At 50.7% G+C, this 16918-nt stretch overlaps 1 protein-coding gene across 5 annotated transcripts in view; it reads left to right on the top strand.

The window, feature by feature from the left end:
* TARBP1 (TAR (HIV-1) RNA binding protein 1) overlaps positions 1-16918 on the top strand; it is an 82151-nt gene that overhangs the window by 54016 nt on the left and 11217 nt on the right. For all 5 annotated transcript variants that reach the window (XM_032311824.1, XM_032311823.1, XM_032311827.1 and 2 more), the window contains exons 21-24: positions 150-260; positions 2562-2711; positions 8453-8539; positions 16678-16874. In XM_032311824.1, the coding sequence (XP_032167715.1) occupies positions 150-260; positions 2562-2711; positions 8453-8539; positions 16678-16874 (545 nt within the window). The remainder of the gene's footprint in view (positions 1-149; positions 261-2561; positions 2712-8452; positions 8540-16677; positions 16875-16918) is intronic.

Here is a 16918-nt window from a genome sequence, read left to right as displayed (position 1 = left end):
TGTCTTTCTTATCCTGGGTTCTGCCTTTGGGAGGGTAATAAGCTCCTATATTCGGCTTAAAGCTTTTAAATCTGTGGTTGTCGTTGGTTTTGCTTTCACGGATCACAGATCCCGTAGGTAATTCAGTGCTGCTTCTCTCCCCACCCCAGGATGAGTCGGTGTCCAAGTCCAGGACTCGGTACTATGTGAACTCCCAGCAGCACCGGCTGAAGAACCGGGTGTGGCAGACGCTGCTGGTGCTTTTCCCCAGCTTTGATCAGGTACGACCCTGACTCTGCTGCTCCCTCCGAGCACTGTGCTTTCTACAGAAGAAACGAGCAGAAACTGGCACATGCTGTCTTAAAACTGAGAAAGTAATCTGCTTAAAATGTATACTTTCGCTCTTAAAATTGAAGTTATCTAGGAGTGTTTTTTTAGTAGAAAGAATCCTAAGGCAATTAGGTGTTGCAGAAATAAATTGGAAACTGGTTTACAGGGCACCACTTAATCCTTTTTTTCTTCTTTTCTTTGTGTAATGTAAGTAACATTTTAGCTTTAATGTAAGTAACATTTTAGCTATGGAATGTCTAGTGTGCCGTTTGGTTAAAATACCCACACGTGAGCTGCTCATTTTGCACAGCTGAGTTATTTCAGAGTGCTTTTGAAATAAAGGTGAGGTTTTCATTTCCCGTAGCTGTTTGTGCCCCCTTAAATTTGTGAGTACCGTGGGCGTGTGAACCAGCTAAGCCAAGGCCGAGATCTTGATCTCTTACAACAGGGTCTTTGCCCAGAGTTCCCCTTTCTCCTCCCTGAGGAGGCAAGGAACAGGGGAATGGACTGTCTGATTTCTCTAACCAGGTTGGCTTAATATTCCTGGTAAGAAAATAGATCATTATGTGAATTTCACACAATTTTAAAAAGCATTTTTGACGACAGAAATTTCCCCCGTGGACTTCAGTTTCTTGCTGTCCTCCCCTCCTCTTTGAAATGTTTCAGAGAATTTTAAAAATATATCAAACTCTTTTTTAATTCAATTCACGAGGCCTTATCTGTAAGAGAGAAACAGTTCAATAACTGCAAGTACAGAAGTATAGCCAGATCAGTTGTTTCGGCAAATGTAAGAAGAAATGGCGGAGCGCGCTCTTCCTGGGGAGGAGTGTTCATGCGTGTGTGCGGCTGCTGATCTCCGTCAGACGCCTCGTCATGCTATCTGATTTTTTAAATCCTGCACATGTCACACTCAGACTCTGAAATGCATTTGAAAGCAGTGCTTTAGGGACGTTTGGCTCAATGACTGACAGCATGTTTTGTCCTGGACTGGGGAGGCCCCGGGGAGAGCGTCGTGTTGGCCGGTGGGGGCCTGCGGCAGCGGCATCTTGTCGGGAAGTTGAGCACCGGCTTGTCCGGCCAAGCCACCGGTGCTGAGAACCTTGTCATATCTGGTGTCTGCATTTCCCCTCCATCACGGCCTTTCAAGGCAGGCACAAGTGGTGCTCTTTTGTCCACGGGCCCCGCAGTCAGGGAGCTGGGGGCCTGCCTGTGACCTAACACGGCCCGCGCAGCTGGAGTTACAAACCGGGCCTCCCTGAGTCCACGCCACCTCTTACCGCGCTGCCCAGGCCTGTAGGTGAGCTGCTCTGCTCCTTTTCTGCCAGTTAGAAATCGTTAAAAGATAGATTGTTCTTGAAAATAAAGAGTATACCTGGTACTATTTTTAGATCTTATGTTTTTAGATCTTATGTACGTAGTTTTACGTGGTACTTGGATATATGTCCAGTTCCCCAGAACAGGAGCCTGGGGCAAGGAGGGTGACGTGCGCGCCCCGGGTCTTGGGGGCTGTATGGGCGGCGACCACCCACTTCTCCCGGGCCTCGCTGGTCTCCTCGCGGTCTCCGTTTCCAGGTTTAAGCTCGTGACATTTTGGCAGATGGTTGTTAAAATCTGGACTCTGCCACCTGCTAGGTTTTGAGGAAAATACTTAACTTTTCTGAATCTTTCCCCTGTAAAAATACAGAGTAATAACCCTCCTCATAGAATTAATGTCCAAGGAAAGTGTAAAGTACCCAGTACCTCACCATTGTATTTCAGTAAACAGATTTTAGGGTTGTTGAGAGAGTTACAGATCTGATAATTATTTACATTAAACTTTAATCTGTCTTGGGACACCTGGCTGGCTCAGTCGAGCAGGTGACTCTTGATTTCATGGTTGTGAGTTCAAGCCCCAAGCTGGGCATAGAGCTCCCTAAAAACAAAAAAAAAGCAAACAAACAAACACACACACAAAAAACTAAAACAAAAAGTTAAAAAAAAAAACAAAACTTTTGAAAGTTATAATTAGGAACTATTTTCCAAAGTTGCTGCAAGACTAGATCTTTATTGTTCCCACCATAAAAAAGAAATCATCTTGTGATGTGCCCCAGGGGATGCTTTGGTGGGAATCCTCCTGTGATGGGTGAGTGTATCAGATCAACAGGGTGGTCAGCTTAGACTTACACAGTGTTCTATGATGATTTGTAGCTTGATGAAATAAAAGTTATTAACCCTAACCTACCAGTTTAATTTACGAACTTTATTTTTCTCAGAATTTCTTGAATAGAATTATTGACAAGATTTTCCAGGCTGGTTTCATCAATAATCAAGCATCCATAAAATATTTCATAGAATGGATTATTATATTGATTCTTCATAAATTTCCTCAATTTCTGCTGAAGTTCTGGGATTGCTTTTCTTATGTAAGTAAAAGAGATTTTTTGGAATTTTTGGAATTAAAATATTTTGGTTATGCTGGGAGGTTTCATTTTAATAGTTGGTTTTTGATTGGCAGTTGTCCTGTTCCCATGTATTGATTTCCTAAGTTCTGTTCTGCAAGATCCGAGTTAATTTAAAAGGCAGAAATTCCTGCATTCGTCTTGTGTTATCAGCCTCTATTCCAAGAAAATAAAGATGGAAAGGCTTATGTTAGAAAGTAAGAGGGGAGCCTGGGTGCTTGGTTGGTTACATGTTTGACTCTTGATTTCAGCTCAGGTCATGATCACGATCTCAAGCTCCATGTCGGGCCTCACAGCCAGCGTGACGCCTGCTGGGATTCTCTCTCTCTCTCCCTGTGTGTGTGCTCGCTCACTCGCTCCCTCAAAAAAAGAAAAAGAAAAAGAAACGAGAGCCTTCTCTATCCTTTTTTACCAAGCAATGTCTTTGTTTGATTTTAGAAATAAGAATGATGACAAATTAAATACAATCTTTACATTTCAGAGAGCTTTTTAGTAGGGAAGTTTCAGACAAGCACAGGCGAGAGACTCAAAGGGAGCTCGGATCACCAGCTAAGAACCCGTCTCACTTTGTGTGTACCCTCATCTACACCCCTAATTGCCCTTTGCCCAACTTTTCTTATATCCTGAAAATCGTTTTTAAGGAACAGATAAGCGATAGGGTTTGCAGTTGCAGCTTCGTGGCAAATGGGGAAGTGTTTGTAAACACGTGTTCTGCTACTTGCCTTGAATGCCTTCTGTTGGTTCCCAAACACACCCTTCCCTTTCTTCACATCAACGACCTCGCCTTCTGCTGCTGTGAGAATGAAGACCCTTCCTTCCTCCAAGTATCTCCTCTTGAATGTCTTCTTCCTGTTTCATCGGAAGATGTTGTCTTTGTCCCATCTGTCCTTGTGTCCTTACTTGTATTTTCTTTTGGGGACTTTACTCTCCGCTCTTTACTCTTCTGTTGACTTTTCTTCTGTCCAGCCGTGTCTCGGCACCACCACAGCGTTTGCGATGGTTTGCTGACCGCGTCCCGGAGACCCTGCGTCCTTGACCAGTGGGAGGTTCGGGGCAGCCCTGAGTCAGGCAAGTCTGTTGGTGCCAGTTTTCCAACAGCATGTGCTCCCCATGTGGCTCTCTATCACATTTTGGTAGTTCTCACAATATGTCAAACACTTTCATTATTTGTTATGGTGGTTTGTGATCAGTGACTATGATTTGTCAAAAGTTCAGATGATGGTTAGCTTTTCTCATTGCATTCGAGGCATAATTCTGTTGAACACTTACTGGTCTCCTCCAGTCTAGTAAACATCACTTTCATGTCCATCATAAAGTCAAGAGTCCTTTGACTCACTTTCATACTCGCTGTTGGGATGGTCCAGAGCCAAGCCCACAGTATATCTGAGGTGCGTCGATATTAAACTTCGCAAGGAGTGGTCTTTGCCTTCCTCTCTTGCTTTATTTAACCCACTGTGGTCACTGGTGAGGATGTTTTCGCAGCGACACACAGCCTTTTTCTTGGTCTTCCCCTTCCTGACATTTCACGCTGGCAGCTGATGTGGTGCACGCTGCCATGCCCTTCGTGGCCCCCTCCCCGTCAGGTGGATGACGTCCCTGTCCCTCTCACGGGGTTCCCTTTCCTTTCCCAACCCTCATGCTGGGTTTGATCTTAAGACTCATTCTACACTTGTGGTGAGCACAGCACAGCATATAAACTTGTTGTGGTACCACAAACTAGCATCCCTAAAACTCGTGCAACGTTGTGTGTCGGCTGTACTCAAGTAAGAAAAATTCTAATGAAAAAGAGATCTATCCAAGAATGCCTCTGTCTGTATTGTAGTAGACTCATCTCTATCGGTATGAAAACAAGAAGAATCACCCATTAGCCCCAGTGCTTCTCTTTCTGCAGTCCCCTTGCTTCGGGGACCCCGTCGGGGCTGCCTGCTCCCCCGGCCAGCAGCCCGGCTTTCGCACGCAACCCCTGCAGATCCCCACATGCAGCCGGACTGATGAGGGCAGCTTCCCCTGATGCTGGGCTCCTTTCCGTCACCCTTTCTCCCAGTCTCCATGCTTGAAACCTGGCTGTCCTGTAAAGCCGCGGCTCCAGCCGCTTCCTGGTAATCCTGAACGCCAGATCAGCCCGTTTTTTGTTTAGTTTTGTTTTATAATTTACTTATGAAGACACTGAGGTTCAGAGACAGGGAGTGATTCGTCACAGTGGTAAGAAATGACATTTGTGTCATTCCCACAGCTGTGTTCTTTTTCACTATTCCAAGATTCCTTATCGGATACCCCTTTCCCCTTCTCGTGTCCATGGAATTAAGAAAAATACTCCTGTTGTTTTTCCTTGACTTGCTCCTATCTGTTCCTTCACTAATGTCATCTGTTTTGTCTGCTCCCCAGTGGGGGGTACCACCCCAGAATGTCTCAGCAACGGCAGGTTGACTCTGGTGTCTTTCTGAGACGTCCTAACTCTCCCGTATCCCCCAGTAATGCCCCTACTCTGTGAAGCTTTTCTACTTAGCTCAGTCTCTCTCTCCTAAAGAGCTTTCAGACCTTGTGTATTGTCTTCAGATCCTTTCTGTGGGCACCTCTCAAGGGTATTCCTTGTAAACAAATGAAACAGCTTCTGAATGAATCAGAAAGGGATCCTTAAAGCAAGCAGGGCAGGCAGGAGCAGGGAATGGGGAGGCATGCGGAATGCCCAGATTCGGGGCAGAATCAGGCTTGGGAAATAAAGGAGGTTCAGCGGCTCCCAGGGCTGCAGCTACAGCCCCACTGTGGAGCTGGCCCGGTAGGGATGCTGCTTTACCCCACGGGGGAGGGGGGTACCATCACCATTCGTGTCCACCTGCCGCCTCGGGGGGGCTTTGCCCCTCACAGTTTGCGGTTCAGGGTAGATGCCTCCGATCCAAGCATTGGTGCCTTCCCTTCAGCTGCACAAAGACTGGGAACAGGGATGTACCCGGTATCTTCAGCTTCCCACAGACCTCTAAGCGGGGGAGAATTCTCTGAACTTGGAAGGGGTTCAGGATGGATGCCCAAAAAATGGCAAACACTACGCCCTTTTCTTCCTTTATCAGAAGTAGATGACCTCGACTTTTACTTTTTTAAGAAAACAAATGTAGGAACACCTCTACCTCCTCCGTAGCGGTCACACGTGTCTGCCCGTGTCCGTATCCGTCCGAGACTTCCTCCCTCCTTGTGCCGTAGAGACCCGGGTCCTGTGTCGAAGAGCGCTCTCCTGCCTTCCTCCGATTCCTCTGCCTCGGCCTTCTCGGACCCTGTGCTTTCAGCGTCCCTTGTGCCCCGTCTCTCCTCAGCCTGTGGCTTCCACGTGCCCACGTCTCCTCCGCTGCTGCTGGACATGTGCCCCGCGCTTCCCGCCCCGCCCCTGTGCCTCACACGTCATGGTCCTGGTCAGACCTCCTGCTGGAGGCTTTCCGCGTCCTCCCACCCACCCTGCCGTCCGCACTGTCCTTCGCGGAGGACACACTCCGGGGTCCGTTGTCAAGCTGCTTCTCTCAGCCCGTCCACACTCTTGATGTCTCAACGACCTGCTTGATCTCGGTTCAGTGACGTGCTCTCTGGGGTCCTCTTGTCCCTCTGTCCCCTCTTCTCCGTTTCCTTCCAGCCTTTTCTCAGCTAGTGAATGTCTGTGCTTCTCCCGGCGAGGCCTCCTCTGTCCTTGTCGTATCACCAGGACTCCTGTCCTCCCTGAAGCAGTGGCTCCCCGACTTCCGCTTCCATTCCGGACGTCCTCCCTGCGGGCGAAGCCAGGAGCCGGCAAACCGCGGCGAGACCGGACCTCGTGGTTTGGGTGCAGTAGAGCCTGGCCGGCTCGCTCGCCTGGGGTCTGGCCAGGTGTGTGCCGAGCGGCCGAGTTCAGCGGCTGCGATGGAGCCCGTGCAGCCTGTAGAGCCACGTTTATATCTACTGTTGGGTCCTTTCCAGAAGCCAGCTGGCCTGCGGCACACCTCCTCCTGGAATGGCTGTAGAGCATCCAGAACTCCAGGGGCCTTCTCGTCTCCCCAGACGCGGGACCGTCTCCCTCACAGTCACACAACCCGGACACCCTACGGCTTTTCGTGCTTCACGTGACCTCCACGTCTGAGGGTTTTTCCCATGCTCTCTGGCCCCTGCCTCCCCCTGCGGCCTTCTCCCTCGGGCTACCTGCCTCCACTCCTGCTTCCATCTCAGTCCGTTCCCCGCACAGAAGCCAGAGCAGGGTTTTCAGAGTGAACGTCTGGTCAGGTTAGCCGCTTGCTTCACACACTGTTCTGGAATAAAGACCCAGGGTCTTCAGAATGGCCTGCCGGTCTCGGGTGATGGTAGGCCTCGCCAGCCCCTCTGTGTGCCACCATCCCTGTCTGCACATCTCTCTTGTGCCAGGCTCCACTTTCTGTTGCTCAAACAGTCCGGAACCCGTGAGTGTAGAAAGTGGTGTTCTAATGTTTTTCACGATTCTGGGTTGCGTGGGCCCCGCTGGGTGGTTCTGCACTGCGTGGAGCCTGCTGGGGCTACGGTTTCCACGTTGGTCACCCCAGCGGCAGTCGGGGGAGGAGCAGTGGTGGCCGGGCTCTCTCCGCGTGTGCCCAGCAGGGCGGCTGACCTCTGTGTTGGTGCCTCAGGATCCCCAGCAACAGCATCTCAGGACGACACGTCATGGTATGCACGTGCTTCCTCAGCCTCTGGCTGTGTCCTGCGTGCTGATGTCTCATGGGCCAAAGCAGATGGTGTGACCCAGCTTCCCAAGGTGGGAGGGGCCGGGGTCCCTCGAGGCACAGAGGCCGCAGTGGCAGTCTGACCTTTCCTGAGCCTTCACGTTCCTCACATGTCCTCTGGCTCAGGCCATTTGCACATGCTGTACCCTGTACCTAAAATGGCCTTTATCTTCTTCATCTGCAGAATTGTCTCCCTCCCTTTAGATCTCAGTCCACACATCCTTTGTGTCAATTCTTAAAGGAAGGGTGGTTTGGATCCCCTTATTAGAGGTTTTTGTAGCATGTGAATAATAGTGCTTGGTATAATTGGAAATTTAACTTACTGTGGATTTGGTTGCAACCCACCAGAATAAGCTCCTTGGAGGCAGGAACCTTATCTAATTTTGTTTTCCACAATTTCTGACACAGTACTTGGCACGTAGAAGACCTTCAGTAGCTGAATAAATCATCTGATCAGCCTTTGGACTGGTTTCCGGATGATAGTGTCTGTAGTCTCTTTCCTTTCTGGTCTGTCTGGGGTTCCTCAGTTGATTGTCACTAGAATGATGTATTCTTCCAAATCCCTGTAATTGGGAAGGTCTCTGAATCCCAGCTGAACACCTACATAGCTTTACGTCCTTGGCTCTAAAGTTGTCTGCAAGGTCCCGTCTAACTTCGGAGCCTGTCTCTGCCCTCCCATCCCCTCTCGGTGCATCTTACTCCCTTTTCGCCTGTTCTGTTTCCTTCGGGCTCCCCTGGGCCGCCCGTGCCTCCTCGGGGTGAGCACGCCCTTGGCTGTACCACTTACTCCACAGTTAAATTAATCCTGCCTTGTGGTGTCTGCTGACAGGGGTGTCGGTGTTTGGCCACTGGAAGTTACTTCCCTTCTGTGTCTGCGATCCCAGGTCCCCACCCAGGCCGGGGCTGCGTCACAGCCCGCCTCACATGGGGCTCTGTCATGGGCCTCACAGCGGCACAGGAAGCCTTGAGTGACTGATTTATCTGATTTTTTTTTTTCAGTGTGAAGAAAACCTTAAAACAAGCATTTGTACATTTTTATCCGTTTTGTCACATTTGGACATCATCACTCAAAACATTCCAGAAAAGGTGAGTTCAAATGAGAAGAGTTTAAACCTACAAAATAGAATTGTATATGTTTGTACTAATTTTTTTTTAAATGTTGAGTATTTCTTGCGATTTTTACCTCTTCTTCTCTTCCCTCCCACTACTCACTCACTGTGCACACGCACTTAGACACAAATCCACAGGCCGGCACTAACCCACGTGAACACCACCCCCCACACACCGAGGTACATGTGCCTCAGCATATCCTGCATCTGTGGACAGACCGGTGGGCAACTTCTAGTGGTAGATTCTTGACTCTCTACAAGTAGTTACATAAGATGATCTAAGTGAGACCTCCTGTGTCGCGTTTAACTGCTCCTTGACTGACGTAGTTATTGAACACGGGCTCGCGCAAAGATGCTGACGGTCTGAGTGTTAAGAGCTGCGGGGTAATTGGAGGCTGATGTGCTGTGGGCCACAGTTCTGCCCTCTTTCTCGGGCTTCGAGCGGTCTCCCTAGTGGTTTACCCCACAGGCAAGTAGAGAGCGTAGCTAATCCTGGTTAATCGCTTTGGCGAAGCTGTTAAGAATTCAGGAAAACCTGCCCATGAGGTTTAGAGCAAGCTTCTTCCTTACTGAGTGTACAGGGGAGAGAGTGCTGAGCTGTGAACTCTGGGAGAGACCCGGATATACTGGATAAGAAGTGCTGTTTGGTGTTGAAAGTAAAAGAAAAATACAGTGGAAGTGAGGTTTCCTAGAGTATGTCCAAGTGTTCTTGTCTTTAAACAGTGGTAATAGTCAAATTTAGTTGTTAACCTATTTCATGAATTCTAAGACCAAGATCTTTTTCCCCTACCATAATTTAGCTCCTAAAATCCTGAGGTTTTGAAGTCACAGGGCACCTTACAGCGTCTGTCAGCCAGATGGCAGTGTGAGAGTTCCCGTTCCCTGAAGGCGAGAGTTCACAGCTTCTGCTGAAATCAGGCAAACTCTAGCCTCAGGTAACATCACGTGTTACCTTCCTGTCTTAATTACGTGCAGGAAAGAGATCTGCTTGCCATCTGCAGAGAGCAGAGAGGCAAGGAGATAAGGAACTGTCCTCTGTCAGGCTGGCTGAAATAGCTCACAACCATTCAGACAAGTTCTGAAAATGAACTTATCTTAGCAGATGCTTCTACTAGATCCAGAATAAGTAATAGGTTATCATTTATTTATTTATCAGATGGGGAGAGAGCACAGGTGTTCTGGGGGTATAGGGGAGGGACAGAATCCCAAGGAGGGTCCACACTCAGTGCAGAGCCCGACATGGGGCTGATCCACAACCCTGAGATCATGACCTTAGCCAAAATCAAGAGTGGGACGCTTAACTGACTGAGCCACCCAGGTGCCCCAATAGCAGGTTATTTTCCCATTCAGCCCTGTTTATACTCACTGTATATTATACATTTTAGATTTATTTATTTTCAAAGCATCCAAAAGAAGGAATGCTGATTAGTGGAATAGAATAATCTCAGTTTCAATATCTTCTGAAAAAAAGAAATCTAAATGGAGAGATCTAAGACCAGACCAGACTAGTATACTTCGTTAGTCTGTCCAAGTCCTTCACAGTGTCTGCTGAAAGTCTGTTGTTACCTGACAAATATGTTTTTGTTTAAAGACTTTATGGAAACAGTCACTCAAGACTTTCCATTTTCCTCAAAGTATGGAAATATTTGCACTTGTACAGGTCCGTGCTAAGTGGTCAGAGAAGATTCAAAACTACCACCAAACAGGACCGAGGGCAGAACACTAAATGTCTATGGAGATTGAAAGCAGAGGGAAAACACCGTTCTCTAGTGTGCTCATGGTTGTGTATTGTCCTGTCATCTTGTTCTGTGTGTCTAGACCTCGTTAGCAGATAGGAGATGGCATCACAGGTTCAGTCCCGAATGGGGTGTCTCAGTCCTGGCCATGGCTTATGAGCGCAGGCAGCACCAGCATATCTGACTATAGGATTCATAAAACAATCATATTTCCTGTTGAGAATTACACTGGATTTTTTATTTTTATTTTTTGTACTTACAAGTAATCTGTACCTAGCTCCCAGATACTGTTTTCTAATACCGTTCTCTCATAAAAGGAACCAGGGCTTCTTGGAAAAAAACAGCTGATTGTAGAAATAGGGCAGAAACTACACAAGGTAAATAGAAAAGAAGTGCCAGGGCGGGGTAGGATGGAGGGTACCGTGGGTCAGATCTGCCAAGGGGCACAGGAGCCCCCGAGAGTCCCCCTAGTGGCTAAAGCTGAGACAAGCAACACAATACAGTAACACTGGGTTACAACCCAATGAAATAAATACTCATGAGTTTAGACCGATCTAAGTGAATGATTAAATAAACCAGTGGGAAAGTCAACAAACCTGTGCACAATTCCAAATAATTTATGTGGTCACTCTGGCCTCAAGGAGGGGGCACATAACCACACAGTCCTAAAATGTGGGCTGCCCTAGTGATGTCCTTCCTCAGAGCAGAGTAAGGAAGGGGAGCCCCCGAGAGCGCTTAGTCATGCCATAGCCCGTGCCCTTGGTAGGACGTGATGGAAATGGCCTCGTGGTTTCCCTCCCCGACACCGTAACCCTAGTCTAGACATGAGAAAAACATCACCCAGATCCCAGCTGACCTGACTACTGCTCCTCAGAACTGACAAGGTCATCGAAAACAAGCCGAGTCTGAGAAACTGTCACAGCCAGGAGGAGGGTGAGGGGACTCGGGAACTAGAGGTAACATGTCCTGGTTGGATTAGGAACAGGACAAGGACATTTGTACAGAATAAGGAAGTCCGAGTAAAGTGTGGAGTGAGGATTAAGGTTATCCGAGAGTGGCGAGAAATTTGAAAGGGAAGGTGGGCGTTTGGATTTGATTCCTCTGGTTTTCCTCTGCTGTAAACCGGACGGGGTACTACCTGCCTCACGGGATCATTGTAAGGACTGAATAACACAGAGGTTACTCTCTCCTGCTCAGAAGCATCCTTCTTCCTTCTCTATGCCTGTGCGATTCAGGGACCGAGCCCTCTGTGTCACTCACTCGAGCTGGTGTTAGTGCTTCCTCTACGGAGCACTGCCCTGGACTGCAGAGATCAGGGAAGCAGGATGCAGCTCTGTCTGGGGGTGTGCAGTGGGGGAAGTGCAGCAGGCTGTGGGGCACCGGTGAGATCTCAAACCTTGGCCCGCAGGGAGGACTTCGGGTTCAGCACAGAGGCCTCAGGCAGAGGAACAGGGCACAGTGGGAGCGAGGAGATGCTGGAGACGGACGGGAGCTGCAGGGCGGGCAGGGCCCAGTGCAGAAGGGCCTTTAAAAAGCAGGTTTAGCCCAGTGTGTGAGTCGGGGGTCCTAGCTCTAAGGGACCTGGGATCCCATCTAAGCGCCCCCTCTTGCTTGCTGTGTGAACTTGGGCAGGTAGCGCCACAGTGGGAAGACACACAGCAAATGCTCCGTGTGAGGAATTTGGAGTTTATCCAGAGGGCATGGGGGAGGTGCTGCAGAGGGTGACGTGGTCCGATTTGTGTGCCGTGAGTGTACTGTGTAGGATCAGTCATGGGGCACTGGAAGCCGCTGGGGAGCTCTCGCGGTGATCTCCGTGCTGTCCCATGAGCCGCGCTGGCGTGTGGTGTGAAGGCGGCAGAGGGACGGATGTGACAGCTGTGCGCTAGCAAGGACCGCCAGGGCTCGGTGGATGACAGTGGTGGCGAGAAGGTGGGAAGCAGGGAAGTGACCTGGGCTGCCAGGGTCCGTGGCGCCTCTCACTGGGCCGGAGGCAGCTGGAGGAACAGACGGAGGGCGTGGTGACGAGTGGATGGGTCGCGGGTTTGTCACCCGTGGGGAACCCCAGGGCTCTGGGAGGCAGCAGGTGCACGTAGGGCTCTAGGGCTCAGGAAGAGGGCCAGATGGGAAACATGACTTGAACGTAGGCATCGGTTTGGGGACCACGGCTCTGAAACCTCAAGGGGCAGGTGTGTAGGGTCAGTGCTGCTGCTGTTAGCGTAGCTCGGGGTGCATGGAGGGACTGCGGATGGGATGAACTGGGGTGCTCTGGTCCCCTCCTGGAGATGCAGGGTTCACCACACCTTCTTGCTGCCGAGCCTGGAGCACAGAAGCCTATTTTGGAAACACCGTGTCGCCAGGGGCTCAGGGTGTCTGCACTCACTCCGGACCTGGAAGCAGAAGCAGGCCTCTGCTGACAAGCCGGCTTGTTTGTTTCCTCTGGGACGGGGTGGGCTCGGGCCCAGGGTCCTGGCTCTGGGAGCGCAGCTCATCGCTCTGCTTGTGCCAGCCACGGGAGGCCTGCATGGAGGAGGCTCCATATGCCGTCGGGGAGAAGAGTGGTGGGTGCGGGCTCCGCGGTGTAGCCCTCAGCCGTGAGCCGAGAGCCCGTCTCTTCGCGCTTCCGGTGACTCTGTGATAAAGACCATTTCTGTCGCACTCCCACCGGGTTCCATGCCCACAGCTCACCTCTGACGGCTTCACAGCACTGCCAGTTGTATAAAAAGTGGCTGCGGGGAGAGGAGTGTGGGAAGGAGGCGGGGGGTGGTGGTTATGAAAGGACAACAGGAGGGTCCTCGGGTGTGGGAACTGTCCAGTTTCGTGATGGCGATGCTGGCTCTGTGAACCCACACATGTGATAGAATGGTCTAGAACTCCGTACAGACACACCTCGTGCTCAAATGGAGTCAAGGAATGCTGGGAAACCCAGTTGCACCTGTAGGTTGTGTCCGTGACCATGCCCCGGTTGGGATGCCCTGCTGTGATTTGCCCCATGCTAGCAGGAGGGGCCCTCGATATGACCTCCTACAGCTGCGCACGTCTGCAGCAAACGTGGCCGCACCTTGGCTGGGAGAAGAGAAGTAGCTGCGCTGTGGCTCACCCACTCGGGGGCCCTGACTGGCGGAAGCCGTGAAAGCCTGTGCAGGGAGCGCAGCTGGACAGAAGAGGGAGCCGGGCACAGAGCCCAGAGCAGCGCTGGCATCTATGGCCCAGGAGAGGGGGAGATTGAGGAGGAAAGCAGGAGGGCGAAGGGGACCACCTGAAGAACGGGGTCTCCTGAAGGTCGTGGGAAGAATATTTTCAAGGAGAGAATGGCCAGGAGACCGTAGAGGTCAGGAAAGGGGCTTTATCCATAGTTTCCAGCAGCGGGGAGCCTGCGACTGGGACGAGCTCCATGAGGAGCACAGGAGCGAAACAGGTGGGGTAGGAGACGGACTGAGGTTGGGGCTTGGGGTCAGAAGTTGGAATACCTGGGAGCGCCTCGGTGACTCAGTCGTTTGACTTTAGCTCAGGTCATGATCTCAGGGTCGTGAGATCAAGCCGTGTGTCAGGCTCCTCACTCAGTGGGGAGCCTGCTTGGGATTCTTCCTCTGCCCCTTCCCGTCCCTCTCTAAAACAAATGATAACTTTATTTTTTTACCTTTTTTTTTAAAGATTTTATTTATTTATTTATTTGACAGTGAGAGAGGGAACACAAGCAGGGGGAGTGGGTGAGGGAGAAGCAGGCTCCCCGCTGAGCAGGGAACCCAATGCAGAGCTCAATCCCAGGACTCGGAGATCATGCCCTTAGCTGAAGGCAGATGACCGAGCCACCCAGGCGTCCCTAAAATAAGTAGATAACTTTTTAAAAAAGTTGGAATACCTGCTTCAAAGGTTTTAGAAAGAACAGTTACAGGTTCTGTGACAAGGGCTGCGCTCTGGCAGACCTATGCGGCCGTCTCTCTGATGGCAGGGAAATGATGACCCAAATCATGCTGGGGATCGGAACGGGCACAGACCATCTCCTGGCTTTGCAGGTGGGAGAGAATGGTTAGGGGTTGGAGACCCTCCTGGGAGGAGGGCTCTGAGGCCTCCGTGGAAAGGTTTAGAAAGGCGGGGAGAGCCGCGTGAGCTGCTCAGAAGAGAGGGAAGCACTTGTCCTTGGGGAGATGGGGTGTGGGGTGCAGGTGGTTGAGCACAGGCCCCGCTGGAGGGGTGTCTGAGCAGTCGTCCCTCCTCCTCCCTCCAGTGTAGTCCTGCACCTTCCGTGTGTCCGGGTGGATGGTTCCGGTCCTAGGAATTCTGCAGTGAGCAAAACCGTCACCACTGTCATTCTGGTGTGGGGAGAGATGACAAGCAGACATTACACTGTTAGGTGGTGATGCAGGTTTTTCTTTTAAGATTTTTATTTATTAAAGAGAGAGCACAAGCAGCGGGAGAAGCGGGCAGAGGGAAAAGCAGGCTCCCCGCTGAGCAGGGAGCCCAGCGTGACTTGATCCCAGGACCCCAGAATCATGACCTGAGTCGAAGGCAGATGCTTTGCCGCCTAAGCCACCCAGGCATTCGAGGTGGTGACACAGGGTTTGTAGAAAATGCAGAATAAGGAGTTAGAAATGGGGTATTTAGGGCAGGATGGCTATTTTGGGAGGTAGGTTCAGGGCAGACCTTCTCCAGGAGGTGACCCTGAGCACATACCTGAAAGCAGTGAGGAGTGAGCGACCACACATGGGTCCAGGGCACTTTCCAGGCCAAGGGACAGCAGGTGCGGGCCACAGGTGAGTGGGCTCATCCTGCCTGGAAGTCAGCAACTGGCACGGAGTAAGGGCAGGGGGAGGGTCAGGGGAGTGAGTACCCTTCGCTCCCTCCTGGGGGTTATAGGAAAAATCGGGAGTTCAGTTTTGAACGGGTCATGTTTGGGATGGCCATCCTTTCACTGACACTGTCTGGTTTGCCTCATCTTCACCCAGTCCTTGTGGAGCTGTGTGTATTACAGTAACCTACACGGCACTTGTGGCCTGTGACTAACACTGTCGATAGGATGCATGTTTAGCTGCTCTCACATGTGCCTCGTAAAACTGTAAAATATAAAATTAAACTATAAAATATTAGTAATAATACTCTTTGCCTCCTCTTTTTAAATCCTCTTCTCATGGTGTTTCAGGTGTTCTGAATAACCTGTCTTGGTTTCCAGCTTTTAAAATACAAGTAAATGCTTACTCGTGTATCACTCAGAAGTTGCCACTTTCCTTCGCCACCCTGACATTTCTGTCTTCCTTCTGGCCAAGTAAATCCGCATTTTCTCAGATCCGCATCTGGTATGCCCCTCAGCCTTCCTTGCTTCCTTCTTGGAAGTTGTTCTTCCTCCGTAGCCTTTTTGCTGGGCCTCACCTGCCTAGTTCCTGCCTCTGGCCGAGCTTCGCATGCTCCGGTATTGGTTCAAGGTTCTCCTTACGCGGGCATGGTCGTGCGTTTGTGACGGTGACACGTGTGTCTCCCCCTGGTGTCCTTGGGATGCTGACAGTGCAGCGACCTTGGATGAATGTTGACTGTATTTTGAATAAAGGACTAAATAGGATCCTGCATGTCTGTATTTTGTCCTCACAGAGGCTTGGGGAGATTGAAATGCGTGCAGGATATTGGTCAAGTCTTCCATGAGCTCAGTGGTTTTTAGTCAGTGGAAACCGCAGCAGTGTCGGCGAGGTGCAGCCCCTCAGACGTTTGCAGATGGGCCGTTAGGCATGAACATCAAGGGAGCTCCTGACGTTTTATTAAGTTTCCGTCCGTCTGGTTTGCACGTTGATCTGTGTCACTTCCTTTGCCTTTCACTGTCTGTGGCCTGTGTGGTTCTGGAAGTCAGACCATTGCTGCCTGAAATCTGCAGGCTATGAAGATGGGACAGTCTGTGAATTCACAGGGAAGTTTATTATTATTTTCCTCCCCATTTCTAAATTTTCCTGCCACTGCTCAGCGCTCGGCAGGGCCAAGCATCATGAGGGAAACTGTTGTCCACAAAGACCCGGAGGAAAACAGCCCTGTCAGAGGGCCCTGCTTTAGAAGCGGCTGGACGTGCACCAGAAGTGGGGCTGGGAGAACACTCGTGACATGTACAGCCTGGGGGGCTGTTCGCACACTGTGGTTGCGTGGCGGCTAGCATGGAAGGGCTCCGTCCACTAGCCCAGGCGCGGCTATGAGGGGAACGTGGACCGCAGCCACCTCGGAAATGGAAGCGAAGGAGCTGGGAGCATCTTTCTTCCTCAAGGAAATCGCTCATGCCAGTGCACCTGGGTCTGAGAAGGAAGGAGGAGCCCTGCTCCTGCAGAGCCCGTGAGAGCAGCTGGGCTCCTGTCCACTCGGTGGCATGGTCCACGTGCCCATGTGAAGACTTTTCCCACTTTCCTTCCAGAAACCAGTCCTGAAGCAAGCCCTTGTCACCGTGCTGCAGTGGTGTTTCAGTCACAACTTCAGCATCCGACTGTATGCCTTGGCCGCCCTGAAGAAGGTCTGGAGCATGTGTAAGGCGCTGCGTGTGGAAGAACTTGAGGCATTGACGTCTGTCATTGAATCCAGTCTCAACCAAGTGGAAAACATGCCCGGAACAGGGTAAGCAAAGCTCACACGCTTCCCCTTCCTTCCAGCAGCACACA

The sequence above is a fragment of the Mustela erminea genome, chromosome 14 (assembly GCF_009829155.1).
Source record: "Mustela erminea isolate mMusErm1 chromosome 14, mMusErm1.Pri, whole genome shotgun sequence".
Lineage (NCBI taxonomy): Eukaryota > Metazoa > Chordata > Mammalia > Carnivora > Mustelidae > Mustela > Mustela erminea.
This window is presented reverse-complemented; position numbering and strand designations above follow the sequence as displayed.